This window comes from Microdochium trichocladiopsis (assembly GCF_020744255.1).
Source record: "Microdochium trichocladiopsis strain MPI-CAGE-CH-0230 chromosome Unknown B0I36scaffold_8, whole genome shotgun sequence".
In the NCBI taxonomy this organism is placed as follows: Eukaryota; Fungi; Ascomycota; class Sordariomycetes; order Xylariales; family Microdochiaceae; genus Microdochium; species Microdochium trichocladiopsis.
In genome coordinates, this window is record NW_025763551.1 from 1,355,769 (window position 1) to 1,379,977 (window position 24,209).

Sequence of the window (24,209 nt, forward strand, 5' to 3'; positions counted from 1 at the left end):
AATCTGTTCCCAGTGGGATCCCGTGAAGCTTCAAGATAGAGTTCACGCATCGACATCGCGGCTGATCATGAAACTAGGGGTTCGGAGACCAGGAAGATTCGACGAGCATCGTCATACGGGGCCCGCTAGTGTCGGCGAATTCCCGGCTGCTCAGTAGTGCTGTTCGTTCCATGGTGACAGGTGATTTCTCAAGCTGAGGAGTCTGAAGTTGCGGTCAAGAATAATAGTGGAATAGAGTTCCATAGCTTCTCGAAGCCGTCGAACCTTAAACAACGTCGGCAATCGCGGTTCACGGGCAACGCCCTTCAGCACTGTGATTGCGCCGCACACCAGAACATATCCAAGCGAGCACCGTATGGCACATCGTCTCAATAGCGCTGGCCCTGTCGAGCACCATGACCCCGGCCATGCGCTTCTAGCTGCAGCTACTGTCGATCAGGCGTTGCCGTAATGGCGTGATGGCTGCATTCGTGTAAATGGCCCTGTTTGAATATTCTCGATGTCATCGTGGGCCTGCCAGTCCCACGTCGAGGACGGCGACGCCACGGGAGCGGCGACACGTGGATGAGCAGGTTTCCTTCAGCCACACGAGATGGCGCTGGTGGGCTTCCTCCCACTCGCGCCTGCAGGTCGCGAGTCGCTTGAGAGAAAATGGTTCGAGACCGCTGTGGTGGGGACAGAGCTGCCAAACAGTCATTCGACTCTGCTGTGCGTGCGGCAAGCCACGCGCCGTCGGCATTGTCCCGACATCTCTTTAAAGGGCATGGGGGCCGAGCATCTAGACCATCACGACGAGCCTCCGGAAGGCGTAGTCGACTGTCCGGACTCGTCGACGAGCGGGGTGGGAGGCGGCAAGCCCTGATGGATTCTGATGCCGCACATTGTTCTCCGGAGCCCTAGGGACCCGACACACTGGACCCTGGTTTCGGCGGAGGACGGGTCTGGAGCATGGCCTCACAGAACATAATCTAGACTTGCCTAGATCACCAGACGTTGCCTGTGGAACCGTGGCAAAGCTGTGGATCATCGTGAGTGCTGTGCTTGCAATGAAGGGTGTCTCTGTATCATGGAAACAGCTTCATGACAGTATTGTCGATGTGCACAAACAAGGCGAGAAGCGAACATGTCTACCTTCAAATGATAGCAGTGAGCTGAGGGCATTTGATCAAGACAAGCCGATGTTCCATACAGCGAACCCTGCAGATCCCAGAGACCGTCCTGAGACAGAAAAACCGGGTCGGCGCGCGAGCTTACCTAAGCTGTGACTGAAATGTGACACAGCTGCAGCCAGCTGCAAAGCTCGCAGGAGGGAAGGTTGGCAGTTGCCAGTCCTCCAGCTCAGCATTGCATCACCCTGCATCATGGCATTGCTAGGCAGGCTGGCTGGAGGGGAAGCCTCCGTCAGAGCTTACCTGTGTCGCAGAGAGGGCCTCCCAAAATTTGATCAGGTCATCGTCAAGCTTCGGATCCGGCGGTACCGCCAATCCCATACACCCGTAATCGCCGCGCACGTACGTCACCTGCACCTGTTCTCGTCAATAGCGACTCGTCTCCTGCACCGCAGAACCCGACCAGACCCGGCAACTTGGTGTGCAAAAACCCGACCTCGGAACCTGGTACAATCCCCCGCGACGTAACAGGAGCGAAACGACTTGACAGACGAGGACCGACAGAGCCCGAGGCGACCCTACAGGACGAACACCTAGGACGCGCCGGTGTCACGGTACAACGACGATGCTGAGAGCATCACTGCTGCGCACCTTTTCCCGCTCCCCCGCGGCGACGGCCTCGGGCTGGGCGGGCAGTGCGGTGGGATGGGAAATGCAAGGCGTGCGGCGCACGTTCGCGACGAGGACGATCCCTGGCCAGACCAGCGCACTGCTGAGGCAAAACGCGCGGAGGCAGATACTGCGCAACACCACGAGGGCGAAGAACGGCGGCAACGGCGGACGGCGGCCCTTTTCCAACACATCAAGGCGACGCGATGCGCCGAAGACAGAAGGTGGTGGTGGTGCTGGTGGTGCAAAGCCGGCAGAGCCTGAGCCGACGGGCCTCAGCGCGAGGCTCAAGAAGCTCTCGCGGGAATACGGCTGGTCTGCCGTCGGCGTATATTTTGCCCTGAGCGTGCTTGATTTCCCGTTCTGCTTCCTGCTGGTGCGCATTGTGGGCACGGACAGGATAGGTACGTCACGAGAAAGCATCGTCGAAACTCCCGGTTTCATGTCCCGGACGGAGTCCACCCCGTGGAGATCATTACGGACGAATTGCTAACTTGGGACAACTCCTCCAGGGGCGCTCGAGCACTGGATCATGGGCTACGTCAAAAAGGCGATACCGCAGTCGGTCCAGGAGTGGTGGCACGAGTACCGAAAGTCTGTCAAGCAAGCCGAAGTTGAGAACCTTGGCAATGACGAGATTAGCGAGCACATCGAGATGGCGGGCTGGGGCGTGGAAGAGGCCGAGCGCAGGAACAAGGGGCCCGAAGCGAGTGAGTTCACAACTACCCACTATTTTCCCGCAAGTGACAAAAGGTGACCTGCCACGACCTGTCGCTAATGTTCGTGTAACCCCGTTTCCCACCAGGTCTCGGAACTCAACTGGCACTCGCCTACGCCATCCACAAGAGCTTCATCTTCCTCCGCGTGCCCCTGACTGCGGCTGTAACGCCAAAGGTGGTCAAAAAGCTAAGATCGTGGGGTTGGAACATTGGCAAACGGCGGAGCAAGCCGACGGCCGCAACTCCCACGCCCAAGGCGTGAGGTGGAACAGCACAACACGGCACTTGTGGCTGGGAGTGTCCTGACCAAGCTCGTCCGCTTCAGGAGTGGTGCGGCCGACCGAGCAGGAGAAAAAGGCGGTGGTGGGCTTTGGTGCCGCATGGCTGCCCGCCGTTGTGAGCGCCGCGTGGCGCCAGCTCGCTAAAGTGCGTGCCTGACTAGAAGGCCGCGCGATTCAAGCCATCAGAAGCCGTCCGCCGTGTTACCCACCTTCGGTCGGAGCAACCCAGGCGCCGCCCACAGCTCGGCCGTCAGTTTCTTTTTGGATTGAGCGGCGTTCATATGTCAAAGTTGTAGTAGTAGTGTAAATCTCCCTCTCTCTCCTTCATAGCGCATTCATCACCATAGATTAAACTCGCTTCCTTGTCCCCACCTTCGGAGCCAAAGAAGTAGCCCGAAGCTTCGATTTCGTAAAAGTCCCCTTCACGGCATAGCAGGACTTGCTCCGAGACATGACAAAAAGGGGGAGAGTTTCAAACCAGCATCCAACCGGGAAGAAGAGGCGAATGACGCCAGGCGGCCGGGCCGGACTGACTAATTACCCTTTCTAGTAACACAGCCCACGAATCCGCAAACTTTCCGGCGCGCCCAGGGCTTAATTACCTTCAGCTGGTAATGCTCGTGATGACTGCCCTTGTGCCTCAGCCCGCCCCCCCCCCCCCCCCCCCTCCCTCCATCCTTCTCCGTTCTCGCGCGCGCGGGGGTGCTCAGTAAGCCTACTGCGTACCGAGTTCGTACGAACGCTGGGGCCGCAGTCATCTTTTTCTTCTTCGGGAGGAGTCCTGTTTTTAGACTTTTTCCACGTGGCCCACGCACCCGAGTATTAAAGGAAACCGGGGCGGGGGCGCGGCGTTGTGCGTTGGGCGTGTGCGCGTGCCCGTGGCGTCAGGTCACGGTCACAAGGCCCGGGCGGCCGGGTTTTGGGGGTTTAAGGGTCAAACGTCAGGTCAGGGCTCCTCCTTCGGGGCTTCTCCTTCTTGGCGGCTTCGGCCGCGGCGGCGGCGGGGGGGCTGTGTGTGGTTGGTTGTGTTTTGACTGTGCCTCTTTGTTTTCCCTGCAACCTTGTAAACCTTGGTCGGCTCGGTGCCGATGCCGTTGTGTGTGAGTGTGTGAGTGTGTCTGTCTCTGTGTGTGTATGGTTTGCGGAGTGGTGTTGTCGTTCAGGTTCCTGCCTGATGTGTCATATTTAGTAATGTGTGACTCGGCTGGGAACGAGGTGGTTGTCGTCGCACGTCCCGAGAACCCAGCCCTTGTCCTGCATGACCCCGTTCGGTCAGGGCTGACGACCTGTGTCTTGTGCTCTGTGTGTGTGTGTGTGTGTGTGTGTGTGTGTGATGCCTGCCTGCTGATGCTGATGCGGGCTACGTATGTGCTACGTAGGTGTATGTGTGAAATTTAAAGTTTTGTGCCTGAACCTATCATATTCCCGAGTCGGTTCTGAAGCCGAAGGACCGACCGAAGCGGGACGGGGAGGCGACCGGGGCACGGAGAGCCGGCAGGTGGGGGCAACGGCGACGGCGGCCGGGGGGGGGGGGCAAGAGAGTGGGCAAGGCAGGCAGGCAGGCAGGCAGGCAGGCAGGCAGGCAGCATGGCATGTGGCACGGGGAGGGGGGAGATGGGAAGTGCGGAAATATCGACGGATGTGTGTGGCTGGGGCGAGTTGGTCCGAGAGCCCTCGAGAGCCGCAGGAACATTCATGGTCAAACTCGGGAGACGGCCGAAGGATCCAGGCAGATAGCGGGGAAAGTGGTGGCGGTTTCTTTGGAGAAGGGGGCATTCACATGGCAAAACTCGTTTGCCTTGCTGCCCGCCGCGCTGGTGAGCCCGGGAGGCCTGGCAGATTGAGAGGCAGGATGGGACAGGGGGCCCCATGGACTCCTAAGGAATTAGGGTTTGTGGCGGCAAGGGGAAAAAGAGGATGACGGGCAAAAACGACACAGGAATTGGAAATATGGTTTGGTTACCCCCTGGCTTGCCCCAAGTCCCTGGTCCCAAAGGGGCGAATAAGCTGGCCAGGCAGGGTCAAGGGGATCGGCGAGTAAAAGAGCAAGCAGTTTGTTTGGTGTGCGCAAGCAGCTGTGGACCACGAGTTGCTGGGGACAAGAGCCGGCAATCCTGGTCTGCGGTACGGAGTGGTCAGCCAGGGACAGGGATCATTGGCCGTTGTGGCTTGGGGGGGCACCTCGCTTCATTATGGAGACGCCCCCTCCGTTCCCAGAGGTGCGACGACGTTGGAAGACCGACTACGACTGTAGCATGCAAGCTGGCGAAGCGGACAAATAACACCGAGTTGGCAGTACTGGCCACCCGGTGAGTCCTTCCCAGCGCCTCCTTGCGGATGCGCGGCCGTCTGCAACGATGACAGGTGGGAACACCACGGCAGATCGTCGAGACTGAACGGATTGGAAGCCAGGCTTGAGCGCCAGGGGGGCGTGCGTGCTTTGGCCTTGGATTCACTCGCCGTGTCCCCCACACCCATAACCATCGGATCGTGACATCCGAGTCACGTAAATGAAAAAAGCTTGGCTACCGAGTCACGTTTGTAAGCTCCGCGAGCGAACAGATGCCCATGGCAACGCACGGGCGCCTGGACGTGTCCAGAGATCGTTGTGGCTGCGGAGTAAAGAAGCAGCCGGGAGAGTGTTAACCCCGTGGCTCGCCGTGCACGATTTGATAGCAGAGTGACATTCTTTGTAGATCTCGACCCAGGCCGCTCCACCGACAGGCAGGCAAGACTCCAGTGTCGTCTGGTATGCTCCTGCTCGGCACGGACGGCTCACGCGAACAGCCGCAATGACACAGCCATGACAAGCAGACTTGGGTATTTCCTGGCTGGTGAGTGTGCCGTCCTACTGGCCCGAGACATGTTGCTCCGGGTAATCTGGCAGCTGGCTTGCTCGGTGAGGGTGTGGCTTTGTGCATCCGTGCTAGGCGAGGTGGGCAGGTTTCGAGCTTCTAGACGATTTTGGCCACGGCCGCCCGCTGCAGGACCTGAGACCGTTAAAGGCGGTACTTCGCACGTGGCGTGGCGAGATGAATCTCCGCTCCTGCTTGCTTGGCGCCCTATATGTCACAAACGTCTCGACACCAACGCCGGCGAAAGTCAAAGGAAATTTGACGACAGCCGACGGAGGCTTCGGCTGGCAGTGGCGGCAGTTCACACGCGACACGGCCTCTGCGGTGGCCAATCTCGCGCAGTTGTCGTCGAAACCGGCCCTTCTGTGGATGTCGGCTCCGCGTGCTTAGGAGCGCTTCGTTGTGCCTGATGGCAGCCAGGCCGGGGGCCACATGGTGTACCTACGTACTTGATGCAGCGGAAAGGTCCCTCACGGACGCCCCACTGCGGACGGAGCTCCTTCTGTGATGTGCGTGCGAGGGCTTGCTCGGTCTCAAAAAGTCGAAGGTGAAGCGCGAGCACGCAATCTATCCGTCAAGGCGCAACACTGGAACTGGGACCAGGCGGATGGCACCGCTCACGATGCGGAGGAGCCTCTTTACCAGCGTGCGTAGGCGCACCCCTCCCTCTCTGCTTGTGCATCCATCCGCTGCTGGCGGGGCTCCATCGCCAGCTCAGAAAGGCTGAAGCCCGGACAGGGGCCAGGGAGCACCTGTGCCGGCGGCGGGAGCAGGGAGCATGGAGCAAGGGAAATTCTCCTGGTGGCAAGGAGCCCCAACAAATGTGAAGTCTGCTCTTTGTCTGATCGCAGCTAGCTAGCACCGCGGCGGATACAGTAGCAGCAGCAGCAACAGCAACACACTCCCAGACACGCTCTGTGGGGACAGAACCCCCCCCTCCCCACAAACAGCTCAGCCTCTTGCATTGCAGCACAGCTGTTTCTTCCCTGCGCGCCTCGCGCCTGCCTCACTTGCGCGGCCGAGACAGCACCGCAAGCAAATGGGTTGCGCATCAACTTGCCACCACCAAGAGTCGCGCAGTTTCAAGTGCTCAACCAGCTCCACTGCATTTACCGTTCAGATGCTGGCAGTGCCGTGCGAGGACATGCTGCATGCCTCTGGCCCCTTGGCGAGCCCACGATGCATTTCCGGAGTACAGACTGTGCGCAACACCCTGGCGTTCAGGGCGCCCAAAGGAGGTCTCGGACCAGCTGACGGCCAGCAATGCGCCTGGATCAACGGCCCGTGTGGACGATCAGCCTCACAGGCATCACTTTGACTCGAGGTTCAGTAGAAGGATCGCCCGTGCCTCTCTCTGGACAGCAGCAGACATAGGCGGCGAAGCTGTCGGCCAAGCAAGGGTGACAGGGATGAGCTGTGGATAATTCCCAAGGGGATCGACAGACATGCGCCTGCGGGAATCTGCAGCTCTGACACGCGCCAACGTGCATGCCCTTTGTGTCAACACCAAGCCTGGTGCTTATTTCCAGGATCGCACCTTGTCGTCGTGTGCATAACCGCAATGTCTTCGTCAAGCAGGGTCCCGCCATTCTCAGCTGTCGTGCCAAGCCTGACGATTTCAGGATTGTTGTATGCCGGCTCCGCCAGCGGTCTCTACTGCCAGTGGTCCGGTTCAGCAGAGGATCCCTGAAAGCCAAATGGTCTTCGAACACACTTGTCATGTAACCCCCACCCTTACTAGTGTAGCTGCGCCGTGAAACGAGTCACGATTCCGGACCCTGCTCTACGCTGGCCGGAGGGCTTGCCTGATTGGGAAGCGACACCCAATAAGGTTTCGAGCTATGCGGACCTCAAGTTGTCAACCAAGCAGGGGCGCCATACAGCAGATCCGTGCGTGACCAGACCCCTGCCACTGATCAATGGGGATTTGCACACACCAGCCAGCAACGGGGAGACGCGTGCAGCGGGCTCGATGGAGCCCCATCACCGACATCGTGGTTCTTCAAAGGTGGTCGAGTAGTAGGCCCCTTGTGCACATCATTCCTCAACATACCGGGCTTCGACATGGGTCTGCCCGGAAATAACGTCGTGGCGTGCCAGAGGCCGGCTTTAACAGGGGCTTGCCATTTCCGAATTCTCTCCCTTGGGTCGCACCAGTCCTGAACTCACCCCTCCGTACTGTGGTGCTCCGAGTTAGGCCGCCGCTTCATGCCGATCTCGAATCTTGACCACAAGGAGAACGCCTTGCAGACGTTGCAGGCTGGTCAATACAAGCTGGTTCATGCGCCAAGAGGTTGGATGGGCATGCGGTCTGTAGGTGGCCGCTTGGGGGGGAAGCGAAGGGGGCAAGTATCAATGTGGGCCGTACGGGAACCGGTCATGGTGACTGTATCAGGCTCGTCCTCGCGGAGTACCATGGAATAATCATGACCAGCACCACTCTATAGTCGGGAGTATCGTGCCATAGACCGCTTCACAGCCGGGACGCTAGAAGCTGGATATCAATGCGAGCCTGACAGCTAGGCGACTAGCGTGACGAGCCGCGGTGTCAGGTTTGTATGCAAGCATTACCCAGCTTGGTCTAACGTTGCCGTGTCGCGCCTAGGCAAAAATGAGGAAGGCGCCTCTTCCTGTATTGGGTTTTGCTGTCCCACGTCCGGAGTAATGCGTTGCTTTTCCAGTCAGCACGTCAGCAAAGTTAGTGCATGTGCAGGCGCAAGGGGTAAACGGTGGTGAGATCGCCTGTGTCATGGTGACCGTCCCCGAAAGACAGTCCCTCCAATTTCACACAACCTGATAATGTCCCGGCCTCGTATGTCGCGTGTGCTTTCCCTTCGTAACAAGCACTTCACTTGCACCTGTCACTGAGCGGGACCAATTTGTTCTCGTCATGCGCCGGGCTGTGCTGAGAGGTGGTTGCACGCATCTTGCATATTTGACTTGGTGCTGTATATGTGAACTGGGACTGGCGCCGCCCCCCCCCCCACCCCCAAGGAGGCTAGCCACACTGCATTAAGGTTTGATTGGGGTCTTGGCGATGACGAGGTTGGTCAGCCCAGCGTTTTCAATCGGCAGCGGCCTGACCAGGTACGGATTTGGAGTGCCCTGCCGGAGGGAAGGCCCTGGAGGACCCTCGAGCAGCAGTGCAGCGCCTGGCGGCGCGCGGCCGCAAAGTCACTGTGCCCATCTGGTTTGGGGTATTTCCAAGTATAGCAGCAACCTTGACATAGTTGGCGCGCAACAATGAATCATTTGCCTGCTGATGTCGTATCACGAGCCACTCTGGCTCTTTGTTCTCGGAGCTAGAGTTTCTGCTTACCTGCTGACCGATAGTCCCGTCCTCGGCGCAATCCGTCGGAACGGGTGTCGGCGTCCAACTTGAAATTTGACGGCTTTCCTTTCCAACGGGTTTCGTGTCTCAGACTGGATGCTACGACAGTGTGGCACTGCTGTCCGAGGCTGGTGACAGCTGACTTTTCGCGAGACATGGATTTTCGTGCCGCATCAGATGTGTCCCTCAGTCTCAGTGCCTGGAGCTGGAGGCCAGGCCGTTGGCTCCTCTGAACCTTTGCCACGACCTGCCTTGAGATTGGCCCTCTGGAGCACGATTCTCATTGGGTCCCATACGCGGTGATCGGGCCAAAGGCAAGGGGCAGGTGTGCAGCGACAGGGGATGTCGCACTGAACGGTTGTTGACAACCAAGATCAAAGTCCGAAGCTGGCAACAACGTTTGGTCGTGCATTCATTATGCTCATCCCAAGCTCACTGGCTGCGCCGTGGCCATGCCGAGCTCGCCAACAGCGTGGCCAGCGGCAACAAATCAGAACGGCTTGCGAAGGACCAAGGTTTACTGGGGACCCCTGCCGTGGCGCGCACATCTGGCACATTCCGGTTGTCAGGCTGCGCGGGCTGCTACGAGGTTTTGGCGAGCTGAGAAGGGCTGCAACCTGGCAGGGCCATCACGGGGCTCCGGCGCCAAGAGCCCAAGACACAAACGAGGCGGCTTGTCTCGCGCGAGACAGGCTACAGCCGTACGAGCTGCGTGCCCAAAAGTCTAATTCGGGGCTAGAAGCAATGGTCGTAGAGAAGGGGTCCTGGCCGGCTTGTTGGATGCTGCTGATGATCCATCAAGGCATGCCCGATCGCGGTTGCCTGCCTGTGGCAGCAGCCAGCCGCAATTGTCTGTCAGATTGCCAAGCGCGGGCGGGCGGGTTTAAGGCGAGGCGGGCCACGCTCGTCACGGCAACTCCCCGTCGTGCCTTTTCCCACAGCCTGCCGCACTCCATGCCTGATGCAGACGTAATTAGATGCAGATTCATGTTGCAGGACGTAATAATTAATCACATACATACGTGTCGACAGAGGCAGGACCCGGAGAAAAGGTTCCTCGTCACCTGTGCGGCACAGAGTTCTGTCCTGAGGCCATCCTGACTCGCTCTTCATTATGAAGACATCACCAATCACGGCCAGCCTCCACACGGACGTCACACAAGTGGTTCGTTCCCGTCCAGCCCGCCCACTTCGGTCGGATGCCGTTGAGGTCGCACCCACATCCCTCGAGTCCGTCTCTGGCCATCGTCCATGGTCACACGCACGCTCGCACGCACAGCCCGACCCGACCCTACACCAGCCATCCGGGATCACAATATGCTTTGTGTCAAGACACGCGACTGCTGAGCTTAATCATTGTCTTGGCACCTGCCCTTGAGTCGCGAGCCTCTCTGAGCCGGCCCCGGCACGTGCAAACACTTACTCGCACTCTCGTCTGATCACAGAGACTGGCTCCGCACCAGCAGACATGGCACTGGCTCCAGCGAGTCCGTCACATCCTTGGCCTTCACTGGCTCTGCAATGCCACATGTCTGGGGGGGGGGGCAGCAGCGACGAAGAGGATGGCCTCTTCCGTGACTGTGAGGGCAATGCGCATAATGAGGTCGCACAACGCCTCGTCTCATGCGCCCGCGCAGCAGGCAGAATACCTACATACCACTCATTAACCACCAGCTCATTCGAGCAGTCTCCAGGTGCCGCAATAGCCGAATAGGCGCCAGAGCGCGCCAGCCCCTAGGCTGGCGAACCGCCCAGTCGATCGTCCGTCCCCTGGCTGGGGGGGAGAAGACAGTCTTAGCTTGCTAGGGGTAGCCCAGCACACACTGGAGGGCAGTCCAGGCATTCAGGAGCGGGGAAGAGACAGGGACTGGGTAGCACACAGAGCAAATCCCGATGCTCATGCAAATGACCTGGTCGGTCGGGGTTTGTTGCTGCTCGTAATAACCAGTGTCTTGGTTGTCCAGCGCTGTTGGAAGGTGCATTTACAGTTGGCAGAGGCCTGCCTGCGTCTCCATCTCCCAGCTCGTCCAGCACCACAACAGCCCACCAGCCTCGCCTCGTTCCATGATGGTCACACTTATTTAGACGGGCGACTTACTCGCATCGGGCTTCTCGAACGACGGGAGAAGATCGACGCCACGCCGAGTGGGCCACTGACAAAGGGGAAGCATAACAACCATCGCCTGTCGTCGCCAAAGTCGAGCTGCATCTTGGAAAAACCGGGGCTCGAGGCCGACGGCGGGAATTCTATTGCGCCCACAGCTGTGTAAGTTGCCGCTCCTCGTGCGGTCCAGCGTTGGAACCCGTTCAGGCACTTTTTTTTTTTGGCGGCCCACATGCTTTAGGTTCCAGAGCCTTGCCAGCCAGCTAACCTAGCGGGCGCTGGCACTGTCCCTGAACTATTGCAGTACTCTCTTGGAAGCCGCATCCACCCCGACTAGGTTGTGGCCAGCGGCCTCAGCACGTCCTCGAGCATGGTCCCGCAGCGACCTGAACTTACTCTGGAGGTCTAGCTGAGAGGCCCCCCCCCCCCAACCCTGATCGCGGACCCCAGTCGGCGCTTCACGATGACCGCGCAGTACCCGCACTTGTTTTTCTGTTTTGACTTTGCTTTACTTTTTTGGCTATCTCGACACCCCTCTAACTTCACACCCGCCTCCGCCCAAGCCTCCGGCTCATGACGACTCGGCTGTACTGGGTTGGCTCCACCACGCCCGACTGCTCTGTCGCGACCCGAATCTGTCTGAAGGGTTCAGAGGACGGGTATTAAAGACCCTTGACCACCCGGAAGCACACTGCCAGGGGCCCGGGCGATCGTCACGTATCATCCTGTCGAGCACAAACCCAGAAGCCGTTTCTCAGCTCCTGAAACTCCTCTCTTGTCACCCAAGCATATCAAAGTGGCAAAAGTCCTTCCCAGACTTCTCCGTTCCTCAGTTATTCAAAATTCCATACCAGGATCTCTGGAGATCTTGCCTGCTAGTGCAATACAACGGCACATACATAATCTCGATCACACCAGGACCCAAGCCCATCACCGCCCCTGGACACTCTTACACACAGGTCAACCCTCCAGGCATCTGGTTTCCCACCTATATAACACAACGACGACCCGGTGTTCCCACCAGCAAGCCTCCCAAATGACCATGCTCATCGTCAACGCCCAGGACCTTCCTCGCCAGTCCTCATACCCCAACTTGCTCAACATGACAACTCATCACACTTCAGCCACCATGCCCATGTTGGACCTTTTCAGCACGCATGGTACAGAGCACCTCGCGCCCATCCAGGACAACACCGAAGTTGCTCAGGCTCTAGAGATTGCTCGTGAGAGCCCCGAAGGAGCCAAGGACCCCGTCGTGAGCAACATCCTCGAGTCTGCACTACACTCCCTGTGGGCCAAGGTCGTGGCTCAGCCAGACAGTTATGTCATGACGAGGGATGAGTTTGCCGTCTTCAACTACTTCCAGCACCGGTTTGAAGGCAACAAGCTCGCCATTGCCGCCAGGAGACGATACTGGGACAACATTTCTTGCTCTTGAAGAGACAGAAGCATGGCCGGCACCAGGCGCACACCCTCGCCCCCCCGGTGACGCCTTGTCTTCTCTTGTCTTGACGAAGCATCCTTGGGCGTCGTGTTCTTCTGTGTAATGCGGGATCACGAGGGCCGCTACCTGTCGTCTCCGCTCTATTTGGCTTTCATGCACTGCCAGACTGCATTCATCGGCGTTGTTTGCTCATCACAACCTCTTCTTCCGCCGCCTTCACCACACCCTCGCAATACTATAGACATAGAGGCAGTTCACCGCCGCTCCCTCGTGCTTCACACCCACTGCCGGTATCCCGCGACGAGTCGACTGGTACACCGTCCATCTCACCAATACCCCCTTTGAGCGATTCTGCGTCGAGTTGCAGCCAGGGGTTGGGGCGCTGCCTTGCCAAATGCAACAGGGCCGGCCTGTGCCGTATACCTGGGAGGCACAACCCCGCACGGCCCTGGACCGGGACAGACGCTCCGCTTGCAGCCAGGGGCCCGCCCACAGGCAGGTCCCTCCCCATCCCAACAAACACCTGCACCAAGCAGCACTCTTCCACACTCCACAACGTCTGGTGATGGTATCATCCTCTCTGCATTACAGCACACACCCCGGTCTTCACCCCATTGGAATAGCACACCGCCCTCAGCGAGAGCCACACTTGCCCCTACTAGGCGCTTGTCACCACTCCCTGCGCCCCCACGACGCTCGAAGATGGAAAAGCAATTCTCGATGCCCGCCCCAGGCTACCCTAGCCGCACCCGCAGCCAGTTTCGGTCACTACAGATCGGTTGGCCCACAGCCATGTCCCTTCTGACATGCGCTGCGGCGCTTGCGGTCTGGTACGGAGTGTCGCATCCGCCGGAACTAGCCGGATATCGTCCGGCGGCGGCGGACCACGGTGTAGCTGCACTGCCTGCGACAGGGCTTCCACCAGATGGTACAGTCCTGGAGTGCTTCCAGGTCGCACAGCCCATCGTGGTAGCAGGTCATCAGGTCGACCACTCTGGGCCCCGCCCCCAAGATTGGGACGACCCTGCTCCGTGGAACACCGTGGCCACTCGAGACGATCCTGTGGCGCGCCCTTGTCATTCCGTACTTTTGATGGACCATGTTTTCGCGTGGAGTTATGGGAGGCCATACGTTGGTATGTTGGAGCATAGCAGAGATACCTCATGGGCAGCGAGGACTCTCTGACTCTTTTATGATAGGAAATTATACCCCGCCTAGTTGCCAGTTCAATCGAGTAATCATGACCTTTACCGTACAGTCTGCGGGCCGCCAGTTTGACCGGCTTGCGCTGATGTTCTTTGGCGACACTGAAGTCTGGCGTACCTCAACCGCCGAACCCGTGAAACCCCCAGGCATTCGATGGACAGTGACCAAGGATATGTCCCACCTCTTGTACTTCTGGAAGTCCCCCCAGAGAATCATCTTTGATCTGGGCAATTTGGTCGATGAGAAATACACGGGCACATTCAACACGACATTGACTGCGTCATTCTACCAAGTTACCCCGTCAGACTTCCAAGATGCCAAGCCAGCCGACCTGATAGTGCCGATATCCTCTCGGAAAGGTGCACAGGGTCTGCCAAGTCATTTCGTCTTGCCTGGAGACCAAGCATCGAACTCGGTCTCACTCCCCAGGAATATCAACCGAGCCGTGTTGACAATCTCGGCGAATGGACAGGCTGCGGAAGAGTTCTGGTGGAGCAATGTACTCGAGTCGGACAAGATGACTTTCGCCAAAACATATGGTGCATACCCTGGTCGATCTCCGTTCCGTGAGGTCCAAGTGCTCGTTGACGGCCACCTCGCTGGTGTGAGCTGGCCATTTCCCGTCATCTTCACCGGTGGGGTCACGCCGAGCCTACACCGGCCAATTGTCGGACTGCAAGCTTTTGACTTGCGAGAGCATCAGATCGACATTTCGCCATGGCTGCCACTTTTGTGTGATGGCCACGAGCACGATTTTGCAATCCGTGTCATGGGGGTCACAGACAATGGCGTTGACGGAGGTGTCTTAAGTGCCAGCATCGACGATAGTTGGTACGTCACTGGGAAGGTGTTCCTATGGCTGGATGATGATGGCCGGTCAGTCACCACCGGCTCTGTCTCAACGTCTGCTCTCAAGCCTCTGGCTAGTCAGGATCCCGTCATCCACCTGTCACGCGCCATAAGTCGGAATGAGACAGGTTTCAACGAGACACTATCGTTTGAGGTCACCGTGAGGAGATCACTAGACATCAGCGCCACCGTACGGTCGCAACGTCGACACAGCCACGTGCAATGGACGCAGAAGCTCGAGTACACGAACGTCGCGCTAGTCAAAGACTTTGGGTTCAACCAGGTCAATGACTTCAGAGTGACGGGCCTGGACGAGGCTCGCGGGCTCGACCAAGACAGGTCCTTCGAAACATTCTACGAGTACCCCCTGCATTGCAACCAGAGCATCAGGTTCGACAGTTCCGGCGACATGACGATCCAATCGAGTCTACTGGAAGGTCTCCAGCTCAAGATTCGGGGGTCCAGCGTGCTTCCAATGGGAACTGAGGGCTATCCTGGGCCGCTTCCCGAAAGCCAGACGCAAGGAGCACACCTGCAGACACTGAGAGAGGGCCAGGGCGAGTTCTTCGCGCCTGCTGGCGGAAAGACCAGCTCTGGATTCGGCTCTACCAATCAGCTGTTTTACTTCGGAAGTCTTCTGACCGTGCCTGGCCAGTCGCTCGAGCACGCTGGAAAGAGCCATGAACTCTATTTCCGCAACGTGACTGCAGTGAACGGCAGCGTCGTGGCAGACGAGGAGAGGAGTGTAGCATCAGCCTGCCGCAATATTGTTCGGCCGCCGCAGCCAGCCGCAGGCAATAGTCAGGATCGTGGCGGGGACGAAGGCGTGGTACGAGTCGAGGGGAAGCATCCCCCTTCGACAGCTGCACCCGGGTCGTGGTTTGAATTCGCAGAACCCCTGGCGCCCAGACAACACTTTGGCCGCCGGCTCAAGCTTGTTCAGCCATCTTGTGGCAATATTGATTGCGAGGCGGGAACACCCACGGCCACGGCCAGGGGTAGCAGCACATCGATAGGCCCGCTGCTGCAACAGCTGCAGCTGCAGCAGCAGCCGCTACGTTACCATTGAGCATCGCCTGGCACGGCTATTGGTAGAACCTGCGTGCGCCTCTGGGAATAAGGTTTAGTGTAGTCTTGGTATATTGGGGGATATGCGCCTTGGCAACGGCAAAACCGGGTACACCACCTTTTTTCGGTCGGCACCTGCTCGCCGGCGTTTCCTGAAATTGATGCCATCCTGAGGATTGATGCTACACGAGACCAAGAGCTTCCGTGCCTAGAACAGAAGGGAATACATTTTACCACGCTCAGTGTTGTCACCATCAGCATGCTATTCTCATGTATCATGTGCCAGAAAGCCGCTCCGCTACCTTCAGCGCCAGTTTCTCTGGACGGACAGGGGGTCGTCGATCCTGACGTCAATCCGTCCGGGGGTGGGAGGTTGCTCCAAACCAAGCAGGGTGTTGTTCTTTTTACCACAAAATCCCATGAAAAATACCAGGCATCTCTGACTGCGGCAGTGCCAATGCTAATTTCGCATCCGACCGGGTTCTGTGTGTTTGGTGGTGGTGGAGGGGGGGGGGGGGGGGGAGATCGGCAACTTTGTACCGTGTCTGCTTCAGCCGAAGTACTCACGCACACAACCTACAAGCGCCTGGCGGCCTGGAAAACGGCGCAGATTATTCCAAAAAGTCTACACGGCCCAAGCTCTGGACAAATCACTGTAGCTTTAGAGCCAACGTGCTAGGCGTGCTCTCTCTCTCTCCTCTGGACTCACGAGATAGTGTGTGTCCCATGTCTTTCCAAGGTTGGGGGTGTGCTGCGAGGTCTGCGCCTCCCGCCCCGGTGGTGAAAGCTGTTTGGAACTCTCGTTTCCTCTCTTAGACTTTTTCTTGGCATGCATGCTATCTCCCATGCGATAACTTTATTTCCCCTTCGCTTTGTTCGCTTCCCCTTCGTATGTGGGGAACCAGATTTGGGGGGCGAGGCGCCAAGGACGTCACGCACACACACACGTACACACACACACACTCTGTCCCGTCAACTTAAGGTTCCGCGGCTTCGCGAACATTGCAGAAAGCCAAGCCAAGCAACGCCCGGCAGAATGGCAAAATATTTCGACAATGCCGCGCTTTCCCACGTGTCTTGGCACCAAAAAAAAAGAGAGACAGGTGCGCAGAGAGCTGAAAGTACAGCGCACCAGTTCCAAGTCTCTTTCTGTCTTTCTTTTTCTTTCTTTTTTTCTTGTCGTTGGCGCTGTTGTTGTTTCCGCTGTCCCCTTGAGCGGACAGGTTGTCAGTCATTGCTCATCTCGTTGTTACTACCATGTGGGGGGCAAGCTTTTGTGGTACTTTGCGACGCATGCAATTACTGAGTCTGGCCAAGTACGTAGGTGAACCCTGCCCACTTGGACAAGCAATTGTCCGTCGTCCAAGCAGCAGCAGCAACTTGCTGTGTGTGGTGGTGGTAATTTGGGTCCCACTACTCCATGCAAGGGGTGCCGCCGAGCATGCGAATCTTAAAGTATGGGACATTTTCGGACGATCACAGCACACACCAATCGATACGAGAACGAAACCAAAAGAGAGAGAGTCTGCCGAGCCTTGCTTATATGTGAATGAAAAGACCTGCGGCCTTGATATCCAAACTGGGTGAGTCAGGCCGAAATCTTGTTTTATTGGTCTTGCCTCGGCTGTTTTGCCTGGTCGGGAAAAAGGTAAGTGCGTGTGTGTGTGTGTGTGTGTGCGTGTGTCCAGGCGGACATGCTCTCTGGTACAAAGCAGACGTCTGATGATGAATGACCTGTCGCAGGTTGCGAAACCATGACGCAAGCCACGGGTCATACGGGGAGACAAATGACCAAAGGTTGCCGTGGCACATCACACTCTCGGCTGTACAGGCATTCTGCTCCTTCGTCTTGTGGCCGGCCGACTCGCTACCATAGTACGGTCTCTTAGGCTGAGGCTTAAAAATAATACACTCGGGGACCGCTGTCGTCGTCGTCGTCGTTGTTACTAGTCAGGGGCATGAGAGTCGGCATCAACGAACGGGCTAGTCAGAGGTGGGAGCAGGCAGGCACGCTTGTGGCCAAGCCAAGGTTCTACTACTTGGGCCATAGCCGGTGGTCGGCGTGTCGATCCGGCGCGGCAGGACTACTATGGTAAAGAGACGAAAGCCAGCCAAGGGAGGGAGCGTAGTCGCCACGGCGCTTTAGACTTTGAGACCGCACCGTTGGGACGTGGCTCAAACTCTCGTGGCGATGCCCAGATGAGCGGGAAGCTGTGCGGCTGGACGTTGCTCTAGCTGTACCCCCCCCCCCCATTGTTTCCGACTTATCTGATGCACCCACTATATGCCACGCACTCAAAGCCGTAAACTCTAAAGCCTGTGGTGCTGGCACGTCCTTCTGTCGGCCGCGCTCCGCCACCGGACTGGCCGCAAATATTGCCCAGAGGGGCAAGGCTGACGACGGCAGTTCCCTTGCACGTTAGCCACGGGCGTGCAGCAGTGTTGGTGATATTGAACCTTGGGCCGCGGGCTGCCTGGGGGGCCAGTTTGTGATTTGCAGAGCTGACCGGCTCCGGCTGATCCAAGACACATCTATCTATCCGTCTGTCTACCTACCTACCTACCTAGGCGATCACGGGAGAGGGCCCATCAGTAAGCAAGCAGTACATGGTGGCTCAGAGCATGCCGTTCAGTTGTCAGCCCGCGTGGTCACGCCCCCGTTGCAACGGCTCGTATGAGTCTGCCGGTGTGCAGCCTGTTACTTTTGCCTTTTCGCTCGACGGGCGCGTACACGGCCATGATTGGATTGGCACTGCCGCCCGCAATTACAGTTTCCCGCGTCACACCCACGGGGCGGCTCCGCCTCGCACCGAGGCCGCTCTCTGATTCCGATTCCGACCCCCGATTCCGACCCCCGGGGAAGCACCCATCATCATCTGCTGGGCGGCAACACGCCGCCCATTGCGTTTTCGGACTCTGTTCCGACAGAAGTAGACAGATGTTCTCGTTTCGGCCCCCGTCTGGAAACTCTATCATTACCTTATGTTCGCTGGCAGAAGGGAACCCGTTCAAACTTCCCCCAATCTATTGCACCCCCCCTCCTCCTCCACCCTCCTTCCTTCCCCCTGGACACTTCTCCACGTCCCACATAATCAAGCGGCACGCCCTCCCCACCGCTCATTTTTCCCTTCTCCCAAACCAAAAAAACGCCACAGGGTTTCTCTTTGCTTCTTGGTGCCTGCGTGCCTGCGCGCTGATTGGTGCCCACTTGCTTCTAGAAGAACTCTAATTCTCCCTCCCATGACGAGGATCAAAAAAGCTTGACCTGGAGCACAGTCCTCCAGGTGGTCTCTGCCCAGAGATGCGATTCAAGCATCTTTTCCGGGTCGGTACAGTAGTATTGGTCCCGGAAATGATTCCAAAGTGGTGCGGCAACCATCTTTCGTGTTGAAACCATCGATGAGTGTGCATGCCTGGCCTTTATCTCTGGGCATCGCAAGCCTGGCATAAAAGTAAAGAAAAACCTTCCAGCAAAAGTCCAAGCCACCATGAAAGCAAGATAAAGGAAGATTACCCGCGACCACGAACCCAAAGACCACACCCGGAGCTAGCACCGACAAGAAAAGCCAGAACTGTTGTTGCCCCCAAAAGATGGAGGAGTGCCGAACCCACAGGCGCGGGTCCGCGCAGCAAAAGTCACTCTCTCTCTCTCACACACAAATACCCAACGGGTATGACGTTGCGGAGCCAAACCTTATTTGCACCCACACACACGAAGCAACACCGGCTTTTTCTCTTCCTTCACTCACTCCTGAAGTCACTCTCTCACTCACTCACCACTTGCAGTCACCCAAGACAGCTTAAACCTACCCGGGCAGCTCCAAGCACCCTTGCCTAGCCTCAACGACTCTCTCTCCCTTCCTCCCAAAACTTTATTCATTCTTCTTCCCTCTTTCAGATCGACCACGGGGCCACCCTTTTTCTCGCGCCCGGAAATGCGTGGCCCCTCGTGACTGGGCGCTGACCGCACGGGAAAGCCCACCGGAAAAGCTTAAAATAGATAGTTCACTCGCGCCTCTCTGTCTCTCTCTCTATCCCTCCCTCCCTCCCTCCTTCCCTCCATTGGGCAATGTACTGCAACTCCTTCCCGTGCAACACGTGCACGCCGCGAGAGATTGCGCCGAAAGAAGGCTGGCCGCCCGGCTGAAAAGGGAGAGGGGGGGGGGAGTGCGGCAATGAAAAGTAGGGGCGGGCGGAAAGGGGCGGTGAATGTTGACTGACAACTAACGAAACTCTGACGAAAGCCGGCGTCCCCATTAAAGGGAAGTATCGTTTTGTCAATCTCAAAAATCGAAAAGGTAAGATTGTCGCCGTCGGGCAAAAAAGTTCGCGAGGAGGAGGCAGGCGTGGAAAGAAAAGAAAAAGTCAAATATCCAATTTTCCGACGCCCGTGTTGGAATGGCCGTTGAACCTGTGGTGATGTGCAAAAAAGAGCTGCTCGTTAGTAAACCATGTTAGTAAACCGGGCAGCGAGAAGTTGTTGGGGATAGGTTCGGAGTGTGTTTTATCACGGGCAAGGTTCGAGGACTGCGAGCGTAGTTTGTGCGCACCCGTTGTTCGCTCGTTTGGTTGGACCACTTGCAAAAGGCTCTCCCCGGCGGCAACAGAGATTCGTCTGCATCCAATTACGACTGGATACCCGTCACGAGTATGTTCAGAGCGGCTGGGACTGAATACTGAGTGTGCCTGTCTGTGGAGCCACAGTGGTCACTATTTGATGGAGTCATAAGGTATCGTGAGCTAAGTAATGTATATCAGAGAGGGCTACTGGAGAGAATATGGTTATTGTAGAAGCAATGGCTGGATACCAAATCTCCAACTTGATGTTATCAAGCTGTGTCTCTCACGCTTACTTCTCTAATTGCTTGTTGTCGGGCTTGTCTCTGTATTGTTCAAGTTTCGAAAGTCGTGGAGTGGACAATTTCGTATATTTCCTCCTTCCTTCTTGTTTAAAGACACATTCATGAGTTGGAAAGATATGTCAGAGTCACATGGATACTGCTCGGTAGGCCTTGAGATGTCATCCGTTCTCTAGAGTCTATTGCAATGTAGGAAATTTGAAGCGGTTTGTTAGTTACGAAATGCCATAGACACAGGCTGACAAGGTGTTCCAACGAACTCTTACACATGGTTGTTAGCTATTCTAACAACCTCAGTAAATGAACATCTTCAGAGAATGAGTACTGGCAAACTATACCCGACTCCGAGTGAGCACTCCGACCTGGATGTAATGGTTCCTCCGCGAGTCAGAGAGCTGCACTGTATTTGTTATTGCTCGATTTTCCAGGGATCATTCACGTATGGAACTGTAACATGTGGCAGTCGAGAGACTTGAAAGGACAACTGAAGATATCAGCAGAAACTCAAACCAATTCGACATGGCAGTCCAAGCGTGCAAGAAGTAATTCACCAATGTATCTGGTGACTTGTTGGCCGTAGATTGCTCAGTTACAGGTCTTCACCTCTATCCTGCTATGGTCTGTGATCGCCGCTTGCTCCCACCAAGAACTCAAACAACGGACAGCAACTCCTTTCCACAGCAAAACGTTTGCCGTGCCCAGATCCCACCAATAATTTCGACCGAACTTTGTAGGCGGGTAACTATTAAGTCAGGCCGGGAGTAGCCTCAGGCATTTTCCGTCGGGCGAACAAGAGGCCGCCACAGGTCACCAGCAACACGCCCCGGAAACCACAGCAACCAGCACCGCACCCAAGCCAAGGCCTTATAACCATAGATGAGAGGTCTCCTCAGCAACAGACACCTCACGAATGCGAGAGGGGGTTCAAAGCTATGTTGCAACCCTCGTCTGGCCTAGTGGAACTAAGTCATAGACACAAAGACAAGAACTCTGGATCTAGTCGGCGGGTCGATTCCGGCATTTCACTGCAACAGAGTCTTTCCCTGGGATCTAGTCGGAGGACAGAGTCCGACATTTCCACCAAAACAGGGAATGTGTCCAGGCAATACCCTCAATAGGTTCGAGTCTCCTTTTTGGGGATTTTTGGGCCCCCTTTTGAACTTTCTTTTTGAAAGGGAATATGTCACACTTACAGTTGGACTCGTAATAGCGTCGATGACAGCTCCCTGCCGTAAACGTGTTTGCTATGTGTTCGAGATTCTTGGCCTCCTCGACTAGAGGTTGTCGCTTCTTATGATGACCTGACAAGAAAGTTCACGTGGACCTCACATCAGGACACTGATGTCTCTCTTAACAGCCGACCCCGCCGCCGTGGCTCTGTAGTGCTCACTGGAGGATATATCCCCCCCCCCCTCTGTGGAAATCTCCACTGATCTTGGCGTAGATTCGCCTAATTGTTCCAGTGGTGACGCACTCGCCACGTGCCCGGCGGACTGTATCTCAACCTCGGATATATCGCCACTCATCTGTCATCACTCCACTCCCACTTGAAACGCTCTACAGCTCCCACGATCCCCACAACGGCACCAACAACCAGCCCGCAGGAGGTCAAGACACCGAGAGCAACGACATGCCGTCCGCTCTCCCCCCAACGAAGCAGCCAGCTGCTCCTTCTCGACCAGCCCCTCCCCCTCCAGTTGAGATCGCCAGCAAACTGAACCCTGCCACTCGAAAGGAATTGAGCTTGCCGAGAAGAGATGGCAGGACCACGACCAAAAAGTTATCATCGGGCAGCACCATCGATCGCGAGGGGGCCGCGAGATCCAAAGTCCGGGCAATGGTCGACCGCTTCGAGCAACCCGCAACTGGGAAGAGAGACAAGTCACCAGCACGACCTGCGGCACGAACCGGAACGGCAAGGGCACCAGAAATTGTCCAGGTCGAGACAGGGCGTGCAAAGGGCACCGACAAGGGCGACGTTTTGGACAGAGGTTACAGTGCTGCTATTGCCGCATATGTTCGTGCCGATGACATTGCTTCTGCCGTGAAGGACGTCACTGCCAAGAAAACGATCGTCATCAGGACTGCGCACGATGCAGACTACACAAAGGGGATGGAGGTGGTCATGGAAAAACCAAGGTTCAACACAAACAAAGAAAATATCGACGGCATTGGCAAGGACAACGGCACGGACATCAGCAACTACAGACACAATGTAATGCCACGAGCGAGGAAGGACAGTGGCCTTTCCCTTCACTCGGCCAAGGTTCCATCCTCACCCGGGAGTTCATCCTTGACTGGCTGTGCCTCCGGTTCTTCCTTGGACGCTTGCCCCGTCGGAGTGCCACTGGCGGGAATATCTGAACCGGGGATTTCTGCTCTTGGGACGTCGATCTCCCAGGGTTCGCATGCAGCGTCGCTCTCCATGCCAAGCGTATACTCCCAAGACGGCCACGAAGACGAGCTCAGCGACTGGGAACGTTATGAATATACGTACGGATCAGACGCGAACTATGGGGGCAACGAGGAAAGTCCGTCGAAGCAAAAGAACTGCAAGATAGCTGTTGGCACCGCACAAAGTCAAGGGAAACGAGACAGTCCGCAGCATATCGGTAGTGGCTTCGAAAGCTGCAACTCGGACCGCGTGAGTGGACCTTACTTCCCTGATCAAGTTCCTGCAAAGCACGGGAAGGATGCCGCTGTTGCTGCTGCGACTGTCACGGTAGCATTCTCTACTTTGTCTGATGCCTCCACACCAACTGCGACTTTATACCTGCCCGCGACGACAGGTCAAAGCTCCGTGTGCTGGACTGCCGACGAATCTTCAACCTCTCAGCCGTCGATACAATCAGGAAAGTCATCAGCGCTGCTATCTACGCCCACGACTTCCAATACCACGACCCAATCGTCGTGTCCTCTTCACAGCACCACCCCGTCCCGGAGCAGCCATTCGGCGGTGTCATCACCGCTTCTTCATGACGATGGCGCTTCTCCTCCTCCTCCAGCATGGATGGGCACGAGGACAGACAGCAGCGGCAGCAACATCTTGCTCCCCATTTGCTACGACCATACTCTCGAGCAGGACTCGCTCGAGGTGCTCCGCTACAGGCAGTTCTTTCACCAGCCCCTTGGCCGATGTCTCGATGACGGTGCTCCAGAGCCTATCGGGGATGGCGGGACTTCTGATACATGCGACCTATTTGACGGTCTCGAACCTCTAGCAATGCCCAAAGCGAGTGCGAAGAAGAAAAAGAACGACAAGCCTAGCGAGGCAGGGGAAGCTCTCTCGGAGAGTGCGCTTGGACGCAGTTCTGCTGCGGATGATGGTAGATATACCCATCCTCGCCCCATGGCGACACCCAGTATGAGAGGGGTCGCCACTCGGCGCGATCCAGACAAAGTGCACGCGTTTTAGAAAGACGTCCGCGCACAGCTCTGGATTTGCGACGACGACGACGATGACGACGAGCTCGATGCGACGAGTCACTGTCACTGCCATTTCGCTTGAGGCGTCACCGCAGAAGGCAAATCAGCGTCCGCACTAGGCAACCACGGTGCAGGTGTCCGAGCGTGTTTCTTGAGAGGGAATGCAATACAAACATGTCGACTCGAACGCGATGGTCACAACTTTTAGGAAAATCGGCGACCCTCTTAGCCGTGTTATGGCCGACGCAGGGACACTCGAGGCGATTTTGGTGGCAAGTCTTGTCACGCG

At 56.9% G+C, this 24,209-nt stretch overlaps 5 protein-coding genes across 5 annotated transcripts; all 5 read left to right on the top strand.

Annotated features, from left to right (window-relative positions):
• The first annotated feature begins 1,612 nt into the window (after positions 1–1,612).
• Positions 1,613–3,035, top strand: B0I36DRAFT_153751 (uncharacterized protein). Its single transcript, XM_046148566.1, has 3 exons — positions 1,613–2,182; positions 2,291–2,488; positions 2,584–3,035. The coding sequence occupies exons 1-3, from the start codon at positions 1,735–1,737 to the stop codon at positions 2,757–2,759; spliced, it is 822 nt and encodes a 273-aa protein (XP_046009314.1). The 5' UTR covers positions 1,613–1,734; the 3' UTR covers positions 2,760–3,035.
• Positions 3,036–5,641: 2,606 nt separating this feature from the next.
• On the top strand, positions 5,642–6,043 carry B0I36DRAFT_352010 (uncharacterized protein; the record flags this gene model as incomplete). The annotated part of the gene is made up of 1 exon (XM_046157069.1): positions 5,642–6,043. The coding sequence occupies one exon, from the start codon at positions 5,642–5,644 to the stop codon at positions 6,041–6,043; it is 402 nt and encodes a 133-aa protein (XP_046009315.1).
• A 5,488-nt stretch (positions 6,044–11,531) lies between these two features.
• Positions 11,532–12,506, top strand: B0I36DRAFT_375980 (uncharacterized protein; the record flags this gene model as incomplete). The annotated part of the gene is made up of 2 exons (XM_046160416.1): positions 11,532–11,542; positions 12,221–12,506. 2 exons carry the CDS (start codon positions 11,532–11,534, stop codon positions 12,504–12,506), a joined length of 297 nt encoding a protein of 98 aa, XP_046009316.1.
• A 1,240-nt stretch (positions 12,507–13,746) lies between these two features.
• B0I36DRAFT_329877 (peptide N-acetyl-beta-D-glucosaminyl asparaginase amidase A-domain-containing protein) lies at positions 13,747–15,971 on the top strand. The gene has a single exon (XM_046154765.1). It carries the CDS (start codon positions 13,753–13,755, stop codon positions 15,634–15,636), a length of 1,884 nt encoding a protein of 627 aa, XP_046009317.1. The 5' UTR covers positions 13,747–13,752; the 3' UTR covers positions 15,637–15,971.
• Positions 15,972–22,124: 6,153 nt separating this feature from the next.
• Positions 22,125–23,909, top strand: B0I36DRAFT_352013 (uncharacterized protein; the record flags this gene model as incomplete). Its single annotated transcript, XM_046157070.1, has 1 exon — positions 22,125–23,909. The coding sequence occupies one exon, from the start codon at positions 22,125–22,127 to the stop codon at positions 23,907–23,909; it is 1,785 nt and encodes a 594-aa protein (XP_046009318.1).
• Positions 23,910–24,209: the final 300 nt, after the last annotated feature.